General features: G+C 37.9%; 1 protein-coding gene across 1 annotated transcript in view; it reads right to left on the bottom strand.

Moving 5' to 3' along the window:
• The window catches only part of DENND1B (DENN domain containing 1B), a 154,421-nt gene that overhangs the window by 56,569 nt on the left and 84,457 nt on the right, over nucleotides 1-13,395 (bottom strand). The window contains exon 9 of the mRNA XM_031054765.2: nucleotides 10,711-10,821. Within this exon, the coding sequence (XP_030910625.1) occupies nucleotides 10,711-10,821 (111 nt within the window). The remainder of the gene's footprint in view (nucleotides 1-10,710; nucleotides 10,822-13,395) is intronic.

The following is a 13,395-nucleotide window of genomic DNA, read 5'->3' as shown; positions in this document are numbered from 1 at the left end:
CCTCGCTTTTCTATTTAATAACATCTTAATTAAACATTTCCATCTACGTTGCTTCAACAGGTTTTCAAACATTTTAGTATGGCATGAACATGTTTTTTAGTTTCCTGTTGTATGCAGCCTGTAATACAAGCAGGTATGGGATTCTGCTACTCTTCAAACTGTGTGACATTTTAATACTGTGCCAACTCTGCCTTTAAGCAATTACTGATAATTATGGATTTTATATTAAAAATTTCACACATTCTGGCAAATTCTCTTTTTGCCTTTTTTACTGTTTCAACAGTGACTGCATTTCTCAAATGCATTAGCTATTTAAATAGCTTACTTCTAACTGACAGATTCACTCTTCTAAGTAGAACAGGGACTACTTCAGATCTAGGAATAATGCTGCATGTCTTAAGTAACCAGACAGTTCAAGAGATCTGAAAAGCAGTCAGTGAGCAGGTAGAGCCCGACTGTTCACATCTGAACTCTGAAGTCTATAAAGGCTACACTGGATTTAGGGGATGTCTGACAGCATCTGTGCTTGGGAGTGGAGCCAGCCAGAGACCCAGCAGGGACCCTGCGGAACACTGAGGGAGAAGGTGGTAAGGCAGAGAGCATAGTACAAGCTCCTAGCTGCAGAAATGAGTATCTGTTGCTTGACCAAGTGGTGAGATCTTTTGCAGAAAGCAATTCTTTATGCTATTTAGGAAAAAAAGCATTTTTATGGAGCCTGTCTGTTGATTGCTATCTATTCTAATGAAATTATTGAAACTTAATAAAAAACAAAGTAAAAAAGATAAATGCCATAGATCAGAAAAAAGGCTCTTTTTCAAGACAGGCAGTTGTTATCCTTAATTGAAGTAATATTGCAGGCTGTGTACAACCTTACCTATTTTGTCAGCAACAACTGGAGAATACATCAACTGTGATCCTCTTTTATAGATAAGCTTGTATATACAAGGTGAAAGCATCTGTCCAACAAATTTTGCTATATATTTACATGTATACATATACATCATTGCTCAACTCTGCTGTTCACTAAAAACTTCTTATAGTCAAACAGTGCTGCATAACCTAATTACTGAAAATATGATAGCTTATTCCATGTTTTGAAGCAATAAATGAAATTGACACATCCTCCTATAGTCCACTGGACTAGAAAAGACCTACCAGAGTTGTGTTTCTATCCATAAAATGGGCAGGCAATTTTTAAGCGAAGTTCTTGTCTGTTGAAACTCATTTAATATTGAACAGAACTTTTAATATTTCTGCTTCCAACATTTTTAGACTGTTTTTCTCTATTTCAAATAATGTATTCCAATTTAAATGGTTCTGATTTCAAAAATAAATCTGATTATAATTTTAAAATCTAAGTAATTTAAATTAGATAAACAATATGGGTCAGTTGACCTACTTAAAAAAACTTCTAACAAAAAAATTCAATGTTCAACCCTCAGACTAATCTGAAATCCCTAGCTTTTGCATCAGACATGAAAAGAAGTTTCCTAACTCATTCTGTCAATAGTGAATTTACTAACATTACTGAGTGGAACTGAAAATTTTGGCCTGTTTCGGATCTATTCTGATATGACACTGCAGCCACCATGACCATATAAGCCTTCAGTACCTTGCAAGGAAAGCATGTGGTGTTTTCTCCAGATTTTCATAGTGATTCTGAGACAATAATTTTATCTTTGCCTCCAGAATAACAAATAAATAAATAAATAGCTGGAACTACGTGCCTGGCAATAGCAGAGCGTCCCCAAATAGTGAGAGACCACGTTACAAAGTCTGTTAGCAAAATTCATTACAAAAAGTAAAATAATTACTACCAAACCCTTGCAAGACCCAAATAATGCACAAATCTTAGACATTAATGAGTCACTTTCCACCTTATGGCAATAAATGGCCACTTGGGATGACTGTTCCAAATCTACACACTGCTGAACAAGAACAGTTAGGAAAAGTTTTAGTTCATGACTTGATCAAAGCAGGTTTACCTGCTCCTGGGTACATGAAGAGTGCAGCTCCTCCCTGTCCCTCATGTGGCTGCAGTAATTCTGTTGTGTGTATCTGCTTACCTCAGAGCTCACTTCCATCAATGAAGCTTTCCACTCTGGATATCAAACGGAATGGCCTCTTTTTCTTTCCTTTCTTTCTTTCCCCCCAGTTTTAGATTTTGCTAAAACACTGATGTGTCTACAGCCATACTACTTTGGCTGAAAGATTTGCTGCACATTCACACATATGCTTATTTGATACCTATTATTCACATGATTTTGATGAGTAACAGGAAAATAATTATCCTGTATCCTGCACATCCTGGCCCCAAATTACCTGGCAGTAACCTTCTATTTATATACATTATTTCATTCAAAAAGAGGCAGAACATAGGTGGCAAGATCTGTACAAACCACAACGCATGAACTAGAAAGACAGAAACTGATTAGCATAATCTTGTCAGAAAGCCAAAAACAGCAACAGAAGTTGGACAAAATGCTGAAGTAAAATTAACCTGTGATACTATATAACCTTTCACAAGCTACTGTAAGCAGCTAAAGAGCTACTGTGATAAAACCATTTCCTGAAAAATCCACAAGCACTGTCAATCTCTGTCAACACCATGTCCAGAAATGGGTTCTGGTGTGCTCTCTCCCTCCTCCCTCACAGCCCCACTGGGCCAAAGAACTGTTTCCCTCCCACTGCCTTGACCACACATATGTTGAAAGATGCCAATGATTCTGTTCAGTTATCTCATCTACTTATTAATACCTATGGCAATATATTGTAGGGGACAGGTCAACATTCCACCACATTTATGGTAGTTACCATTAACCTGGATCAACTCTTATTGCTGTTACCCCAATACTCCCAGTTCACAAGAACTACAGAGAAACCATTACCTGCTTCCTGACAGGGTAACAGATGTACAGGTGAAAGGAATCCCCTCCTCTACATTATTACATCTCCTAAGACTACAAGCTTTGTTAGAGGTGCATCCATATCTAAATCCCATTTGATCAGGAATGCGATCGGGCACCAAACCCACGACAGACACTTAACAGCTACCAAGACCCACTTTCCCATCAATTTCTTGAATAGGTGGGGGAACCTGCTGGGGAGCAGAAGTGGGAAGGGAGCCTTTGCTTTCACTAGATTACAACAGATCGTAAATCCCTTCCCAGCTCTAAAGAATGAACAGTGGAACTCAATCACAAGCTTAGTCCATCCTGCTGGCATTGGTGAGAAGTCAGAAGTCACTAATGAAGACAAAATTCAGCAACAAAAGATAACAGAATATACTGTTCAAGCCATGATCTACAAAGCCATTTCTCATGCATTTCTTTAATTTAGCTCCTGGCTAATTGTTTCCCATCTGCCATCCCCATAATCTTTAAGTAGAAAAAGACCTTAAATGAGCCATAATACATTTTCCCCCTGTTGGCGAAATGTGACCCCCCCCCCTCACAGGAGGCAAGTAGGAGAAATGTATTTCTAGTCTTCACATGAAAATTTTCACTTTTTCTACTGTGAAAATTAAATGTGAAAAAGAAAACACTAATATAAAAAAAATTGTCTCCTGCATTTGTTTTGGGGGGTGTTTTTTCAGTATTATCCACTTCCTTTTATCGTTATTTCTGGGGGAAGGAAATGAAGGATAAAAGTGTTATTCATGAATATGATAGCACTTCATATACAATCAATTTCTTTTCTTGCAATTCTTGATTCACAAAGCAGCATTATGGCTCCATTCTTATGTATTAGCTTGGAAGGGAAAAGACTGCAGACAGTTTGTTCCTTGCCTATGGTTCTGGAAGTGAAAGGTTTCCCAGTAGTTGAAGCTGAGCAGAAAATAAAATTGAACTGGTAGCGGACAGGTGAGCACTCAAGAAGGAATATCACTTGCATACTGTGCCTATACCAAGGACACGTCACTTCTGATATTGGTTTATCCTACAATAAACTAACTATGCTTCTTTATATGATCTGTTCAATAATTTCTGTTTCGTTGTATTTCTTCATTTCATCTCTGCACATTCTTGATAATTTGTTCATTCTCATTTTGACATTTATTTATTTCCCAACTTCTTTATCTCCTCCTCTCTCACAAAAATGCAGAACATGAAGATGCCCATCTTTTTGTCCCTCTTCCTGACTATCTCCTGACTCACCCTTTCCTCCCTCCTTTATTCTATGACCTGTCTCCATGCAGGAAGAGCTAACTTCCCATGAAACAAGGGAGTTCTACAAATGTTTCTCACTTCTGAAAGGAAAATGCCCAGGAAAATAATTTTTGTTAATCTTTTCTCCCCCAGAGCAACCCCATGGTATGTTCTTCTGCCATACACTAATTAAGAAGCAGCAGGGAACGGCTTCCTTATGAATAACTGACAGACAACTTATTTACAGTGAGCAAGAGTAGACATAACCACTGAGTTTTAGAAAAAAAGAGTGATAAAGCAGCAGTGGCCATGAAAAAGGGGAAATCTTGCAATAATGGTACACTAAAACAGAGAGCAAATAATTATACTCACACACCCTTCAATAACTCATCTTCCCATCTGATGCTTCACATGACCATCAGTGACTTCAGCAGTGTTTTTTTAGGGGGTGAGACAGTTCTGGTTGACAGAATACAGACTCTTTCAGTTCTCATACAGTCCAACCACAAGGACTCAGTACTGATAGGCTTCTCTTAGACTGCATAGGCACACAGCAGCACCTGCACTGGCTCTGTACAGAATTTTGTTCTGGCAGATTCTACTGAATTGCCAAAGATTATATATGAATTGGAAAAAGAAACAACTTTTGGCCCAGATTATTATAATTTTTGATTTTTCATGGAATTGCTAAGAAGTCACAAATATACCTCTGAAATGATTTTTTTTTAGGACTGTCTTTCTGTCTACATGCTTTTATGGTGTGGTCTGGTCTTGTTTTGGGGGTTTTTCAGGGGTTTTGTGTGTGTGTGTGTCTTGGGGGTTTGGCATTTGATTTTATTTTATCCTTTTAATAAATCACAATGAAACAGATGTTCCTGTTTTACATAGGTGGCTGTTAACAACAATCTGTTACTTTTTATTGTTGCTCCCCTTTATTAAAAGAAAAGGAATTTTAATAATTTGTTGACTATACATTTCAATTTCTTTTTCCAAATTCTTTCATAATTATTTCTCCTAACATTATGCCATGGCAATAGGAAAACTATTGCAAACTTTAAGATGGGAGAGCCTTCCAGGTCTGGCTGTATATCCTAACCACATTTGATTCTATATTGACATCACATAGTTTACTTGCCAGAAGTATGCTCCTTACAGGGTCCCAAGGGAACCATAAATGCACCCACAACACCCACCTCTTCCCAGTTTATCTCAGACTGCTTACACCTGAACTATTAAAACCTAAATAAGTTATTAAACACCACTCCTCATCTACTCCCAGACCAAACGGTCTAATTGACCTAATATTCCAAAATGACTTCTAATTATGCTTCTGGGAGCTCAGTGAGTATCAGTGGAATATCTGTTCTGCCTTGCAAGTTAATAATAAATTCCCATCTATTTCTTGCTTTCCAAGAACTAAATTTAGCCCTTGCACATTTCTGCCCACTATGTATAACATCACAGGAATTTGAGATATAAATAAATTTTAAATCTATTTCTTTTCATTATTAGAACAGTATTATTTACCATGGATCTGCCATACACCTCATAAATACATTTTTAGATAAAATTGTGACAGCACTACAGTGCACAATTAAAATAAATTAGATGCTTTAGTTTGTTTGATCACAATTAGGAGCATCACCCTAGCATAAGGCAATGTGGGCACATGACCAAGCTGTATGACAGCTCCCAGTGCTACTGTTTTCTCCAACATGGAAAGCCTGTACAGAGCCAACTGTTCCACTGTCTTGGATCTTTAGTGTGCACCAGAGAAGAGGCTCCATAAGTAGCCAGCTTTGAACTTAGAAACATAAAAATACAAAAGAGGAGCTGTCTGTCTTTCCAACCTTCATACTAACATGCACATTGTGCTCCCAAAACCACACTCCAGTGACCTCACCCAGCCATGAAGTACTGTTTGGCAGCTTTTTAATCATATCCATGAATCTCCAACATGTAAATCACAAAGAGATTTAAGTGAAGTGAGAGAAACAGATAACCATCACAGCTGCTTTCTGATTCAGTTCCCAATATCACTGCCTTTGGACATACAGAGTTTAGATTAAACTTAGTCTCGGATTTAGGGCGAGTTGCAGGAAGAGTGAAAAGATTCATAAAGACAAGATGTTCAGAGTGAGGTGTTTTGCTTTCTCTGGTGGCTGGTATTACATTCTCCAAGGAACCTCCACATCTTCCCAGTGCCTGAGCAACCATGAATAGCATGACCATACCTGAAGGCTAACACAGCAAGGAACATGAAGCCACCACTCAGTCCATCTCACTACTACAACTGCAGCAAGCTCCCTGTGCATGTAAGTAACATTAAAAGTGACTGCACAAATGTATGTTTGTGTGTATTTATATTCAGTGCTTCTTCACCGCAAAGAAGAAAAAGTCTGTATTGTTTATTGACATACATGTTTGGTTTCAGAGGGATCACCAGAGGAGCCTACAGCCACTACAAAGCAGAACTTTGTAACCACCATGCTCTCAGACACATCAGACTTGTACTACCTGAAACAAATACTGGTCAAAATGGAGATAATGTTTAGACATTTGCTTTAAAGTGCAGCATCCTTTCCACCTGCCAGTGTAGGCCATAGAAGGTACACTCTAGTTAGCATATTGCTGACAGGATGATGAGAAAGCTCCTGTCAGACACTGGCCAGCCGGGTGTTTGAGACAAAACGCACAGCCCCAGCTGACTAGTTAGGGAAAGACTGGGGAGGTACAATTACAGAGGCATATGACAAGCTTTCATGCTTGAGTGACTTGAGAACTGATGACATGGCTTTAAACAGCAATCCTTCCTACCTCCGGTCACAAAACAGCAATAAGTCAACTGATGCACTGTTGTACAATCATGATTTTTTCCTTTGCTTTGAATACGTGAGAGTCTGATACGATGTTCTGGTAGACTACCGCAGCAGGTGCACTTGGGGCTGAAACATTTAGGGCCTGCCTCCAGCATGCATAAAATCAATGCTGTAGTTCAGCCTCCCTGGAAAAGCCATCCCCAGTACTTCAATAATTTATAATTTATGGAAAGACTGAATTAAAAAATTATTTGTACTGAAACTCATACAGCTCTATGTAACTAACAATAATACATGCAGATGCAGCAACCTGTGAGGAAACAGTGCTGTGCAAGAACATACAGAATGACGTTTAGGAAAGGTCTTTCTTTTACAGCTAAAGTGAAATAACTAACAGCCACCTCTGTGACCAGATCAATTCCTTTGTTTCATTCATCCTTTTACTTAATCCAAAGCCATATAATTTGTTTCTCTTTCATAGTTTACTGTTCAAAAGCCAGAAATGGTAATTTTTGCTACAAACATCTTACAGAGTGTAAATCCTTCCGGCTAGCTGAATTCATCTCACTCTAACACTAAGCCTGAAGCAAGCTGTGAGGTTGCTGATAATCATATTACTAAAGTGGTTGGAAAGTCAAGCTAATAAAAGAATCAACAGTTAGGGGAAATAATGACACAGAAGCTACGACAGAAAGAAGTGGTGGGAAGTTTCCACTTATACGTTCATAGTAATCAGTAGGGGAAATCAAGAAAGATCTCCACCAAAGGAGCTTTTAAAGGGGTAAAACCACAGCAAATCAATTTAAAGAAAGATGCAAAGAATGTCTAATAATCGTAAAAATCAGAAGATTAATATAAAACAAGTCTTGCTTGGCTGAAATAAAAAAAGCTGACAATTGAAACAGATCCCTTTTATTTTTTTTCCCTAATTAAAATCTCTATTCAACATCTTAAAATAGGCAACCTTCTTTTCTCTTCTTCTTTTTTCCTCCAATGTAAACCTTGAGTACAATGAAAGCATGACATTTGAGGGCAAAAATGCTAGACAAAGAATTCCTGTACATAAGCAAGTATAGTTATCCTTTCCTGACCCCCCACAAGTAGGGTGAGGAGAAAGTGAGCCAGGCCTTAAATTACGCCTTTTGTTATCAGTCACTGCCCTGAGACAGTGAACCGAAACAGAGCTGATAACTTGAAGGTGACATCACAACCCAGTCTTCATGAACTGACATACACACTTGATATTCAGTTAACCCCAAAGATAAGGAACAACTCCCTTAACAGTTGCACTTGATAGCACTATTTTTGAACAAATAATCTTTTCAGGTATCAAGCTGTAATTTAAGAATATTAAAACATGACCTTTGCCACAAAAAGTACCAGTCTGCTGTGTTTTTTACACAACAGTAAGCACAATGCTAGAAAATGCTAATGCCCAAATAGATTCCATTTGCTTATTTGTATTCTATTAAGCAATCCAACATTTTAAAGAAGCACCATCTTATGCCAAAAACATTTAATCATTCTTGGCAAGTCAATTAAATTCTTACAGGAGATACTGAGAAGTGTTTCATTTACTTTTAAAACTACACTGCCCTGTAAAGAAGCAAACCTCATCACATCAGTCCTGTTCTGTTTATGAAAGAGATTAGCAGGTAGCAGCTGTCCCTGAAGTTCCTGATAAGCCAAGTCTATTCTTCTCTTTTATCGGAACTCACTAGTGAAAGTGAAAATTAACCCAGATCTATATCAAATGTGGATCAGACATGATGTGGCAGTAATTTCATTTAGCTATGATTTAAGTAATGCTAGTAGACTGAAGAAATAATGAGAAGTGAAATTGATGTGCTGTCTCTTCTTGGACTTGACTGCAATCTACAATTTACATTCACAATTTGAGACATTCTTCAGGACACCCAAGTGCCATTACTAATGTTTGCTATTGCTACCTATCATTGTCCAGAAGAGGAATATAAATTTTCAAGTGAAAACACCATCAAAATAACTACTACTTTATTTAAAGTTTGAAATAAACAGCTGAATTCTGAACAAAGTTAAAGCTTCTCACAACCAGCATATTATATTTATTGTTCTGTAATGACTTCCAAAGTGTTTGGAATGTGAACAAAGAAATAAGGCAGCCTGAATCAGTGCAGTATGATCCTGATACCTCCTCATCATATAATAGCAACTGAGAGCTGAGATGTCCAGCCTAACAGAAACAAGTCTTAAGAGGATCTACATGCAGCCCGAGAGTACGTTTCCAAATCATGTTAAGCAGACGCACATCTGTCCACCTGCAGAATAAAACTTCCACAGGCACAGAGGTCCTATTGTGATTCCTATCGCCACTCTACGAAGGCAGTAAAAGACCAGGGCCAGGTTGCAACACTCGATTCTTCTCCTAGCTATTTTGGGGTGGGGGAAGTGCAGATAAAATATGGACATTTCCTAAGATAAAATAAAATCTTTGGTGGTTAAAATAATATATCAAAGACTGGTAATTTGAAGATCATTCACTATTTTTCTGGTTTACAGTTGCTCATGTGGCCTCTGCTTATATGAACCCATATTTCTTTTACTCCCCAATAAGGCAGTTATGGTTACTACCACAAAGAACTGTAAAACCTGTCAGCCCTGTATGGCTATTCTGAGTCTTCTCCATCTTCAATTTACTTTTAACTTAAAATAATTTAAAGTTGGTTTATCCACTATTTAGAATCTAAAGTGTCTCACTCCCTACATATTCACATATGTATTGGAAATCAGCACCTGCAAGTCTTTGAAAAATACTATATCCACTTCAATACTATATCCAATTTATACCTATGTGTCAAAACCAGCTGTTCATTTATTTGGTAGTTCAGAAACATAATGTTGATTTGTTGATTTTCCACCACAGAAAGCATATTAAACAAAATTATTTTATGCAGTACTGTTCAAAAAAGATAAAGGTATTTTTAATGACTGTGCTTAACAGGCAAAAGATTCTGCATAAAAAATATATTCTATGTGAAAGTTCTTTATAAAGTGACATCTTATAATGCAAAATTAATCTTGGGGATATTTTCAAAATAGAGAATATTTAAAAAAACAGTAAGATTCTGTGAAGAGTAAAACAAAATAATATCTGAATATTTAGGCATACTTGCAAACTGAAACTCAACATTCTTTTATTAAGCTATCTAAGTAGGCATAAGGCAGGAAAAAAAATAAAATTAATGTAGCCTAAAAACCTTAAATAAAAAAATGCTATTTTGAGTTTTACATTATTATCAGTCTGAAGAGCTGCTCCAAATCGGAGATATTATTACAGTATGCACTCCCAAACCACTCTAAGAAAGATGAATCTATTACCAGGTTAGGAAAGCTGCTATTATTATGGACCCCCGATTTCTTTCAAGTAGCTCCAATGGCATAAGCCACAAGCGAATAATAAAGATCTTATAATAGCCCTTAAGAATTCTTTTTAGGTTGGAAGGCACAGAATGAACTCAGGAGAGTTAAAGAACTCTCATCTCCTGATAAGAAAAATAATTAACCTGACTTAATGTATCTGAGTAGTTCTTATATAAATCAGACTTTTGTACTTCAAGAGCCAGACTAAAACCATATATCAGAAGAGTATGTAGATATTGTCTTACAAGTACACATGGAACATATCTAAAATCACAAAGGTCTGCAGGTCATTTTGTGAAATGTTCAATATATTCTACTTAAAAGGAGATGTGTGAAGTACTTACAGTGCTTAGTTTGCTAGAGGTAATAATGATTCGTCTCTCATGCAACATACTGGCATAAAGTTGCAGCATATTGTTCACATCCACAGCAACAAAATATTCAGTGAGGTTTCTCTGTTTAAATAAATAAGATGTTAACAATACAGCAGCATGAAAGGTAAGTGGAACATTAAATATATTACTTAAAAAAATAAATCTGTCCAATTAGTAGATGGGGAAAAAATCCACCCAAATTATGAAAGAAATCCCTCTGCATTAAAATTTGTATGCTTTAAGAATAATTAAGTTTTAAAGCCAATGAAAATCTAATTTGGTGTAAGTTACTCATATTTTGCTCATTCAGTTATGCTTGTGAATTTAGACTTGTCCTCCCCTTTTTTTCCCAAAAAAATTTTGAAAAATATGACATTTGGCATTATATCTGTAGCACCATATGCTAATTAAGGTAACCATTACTCCCAACCCAAAAACCAATCTTCCAACACTGCAATAACCATTCTGTCATAGCTACAACAATAAAAAACTGTGCTATTTTGCCAGGCTCTCCCAAAGTCAACACATTTTATCCTACTTCAAGGACAGCAAAACAGCTTGCTGAAAAACATCAAGTTTTCATTTGAGCTGTATGTACCAGACATCCAGTGCCCAGCTGCGCTGGCAGAAGATCCTGGGTCGGTCCTGCAGCCACACTTTTCATCCCTAAAAAGAACCCCACTGCCATCCACACAGTGGGGTTGAATGAAAAGTGAACTCACCAGCACCTCTTATTCATAGTTCAGACAACTCAAAATGGGGGGGGGATGGGAAGAGAAAGAGCTTGGGGGGGCTGGGGGGAAGAACTCTTAAGCTTAAGAGTACTTAAAGAAAGACCTCTTAAACTGAACTTAAGAGTATTTCTGCATGGCACAGTGCGAAGACATACAATAAGCTTCTGAATAAGCTAAAATGGCTACCAGCATATATGCCTAGAACAGCAAACTTCTGGAAATGCTAGACAATACATATGAAAATATACTAATACACCTCATAATATACAGTCAGTTTCACACATTCATTATCATATCTGCAACCAGAACTCTTACTCATCTCAGGAGCAACATATTACTGCATACTAATGTAGGAGGTCCACTAACTGTGCTTCAAGCCAAGGATAGCAATCAGAACACTGGAACTGTTAGTCTATTCTGGATGTGGCCAACAGCTGGCTGCAAGGCACTGCAACCCTGAAACAAAGAGTGAGGGCAAGACAAGTGGTAAAGGCTTCAGGGCAGTGCAGCACCTCTCCTGTCAGGGTGAGGACATAGCTGCCATCTACAGACTCTCCAGCTCATGGCCCTCCACTATCAGGGAGTGCGGCATGGGGCAGAGCTACCTATCACCAGCTGCTGGTTTATCTCCTTACAGACTCCACTATATGAAATGTTAACTTGGATGATGATCAGAAGGTTGACCTCCTTTTTGGATATATAATGATATTAAATTTAAAAAAATATTGAAAAGACAAAAGAAGATACAATCAACAATCCAGTTTCATGTAAATTCAGAAATGTATTATTAATTCAAAGGCACAGAGGACAGATTATTCTTGGTCCATGCTGCATAAAGTTTCAGAAGATATAAAAACAAGAGCTTTACACACTCAACTGAGACTGAAACTTTGGTCTTTCATGTGCTACTTCTAACTGGTTGCCAGAGGCCAATTCACCTTGATAATTTGAGTCCAACTTATCTCAGATACCTTCTAACACTATAGCTGAAAATGGTAAGCTGATTCTGCTTTGCAAAAGCTGTCGTAAAACGTCTGCAATCTTGCACAGACCAGTGGATCTTTGGGAGACAGTCACAGTTATTCTGTATTACACCTGAAAAGTTACTGCCCCTGAAAGATGTTGATCTTGGAGTGAAGAGTAAGAAAATTCATTTTATTGCTAATTTACTGTAATTACCTCGTGTCTTCACTCCCTGCATATTCTAACTCTCCATTAGTACATTATCTTGACTCAGAATTATAGAAAGGCACCTTGAAAATTACTTTCCCTTTCCCCTGTAGAATAAATCCAAAGTGCTACTATCACAAGATCCTCCATCAGTCAGAAGCTAAATGCTGCTTTCCCACATTTTCAAGTTGAACGCATAACACACCTTTGAACCTCCAAAGCTATGCTTTCTTAGAAGCCCAACCAGTAAGTTAGAACAGAGAATTCTTTAAAACAAGGAATTCAGCCCGTAAGATGAAGCAGATCGCAGAATCATAGAATGGTTTTAGGTTGGGAAGGACCTTAAAGATCATCTGGTTCCAACGCCCCTGTCACGGGTAGGGACACTTTTCATTGACCAGGTTGCTCAAAGCCCCAAACAAACATTTGAAAACTAAGCTCTGTCCTGCCCAAAGAGCCCTTGTAGCAACAGTTCTCTCTTTTACTCCTCTACCCATAATTTGGCATAGCTCTGCACCTTGAGCAGAATCCTTTCCACCATCACAGATGCACCCAGAGACCTTCCCTCTGCTACAATCACCCTACCAATCCTTACCAGCCCAGGTTTCCTGGGCTGTTTCCTTCCCCTTCTCTCTCTTCCCTTGCTCATCCCTTGTGCCACTGCCCAGCTGAAATGCTGAGGGACACAACCTCCCTTCTCACCTGCAGCATGGAGGCAAGGAGCAGATGACTGAGACCTCTTCCCTGCCAT

This window comes from Melopsittacus undulatus, chromosome 6 (genome assembly GCF_012275295.1).
Source record: "Melopsittacus undulatus isolate bMelUnd1 chromosome 6, bMelUnd1.mat.Z, whole genome shotgun sequence".
Classification (NCBI taxonomy): domain Eukaryota; kingdom Metazoa; phylum Chordata; class Aves; order Psittaciformes; family Psittaculidae; genus Melopsittacus; species Melopsittacus undulatus.
Note: the sequence above shows the minus strand (reverse complement) of the source record. Positions and strands in the feature narration are given on the sequence as shown.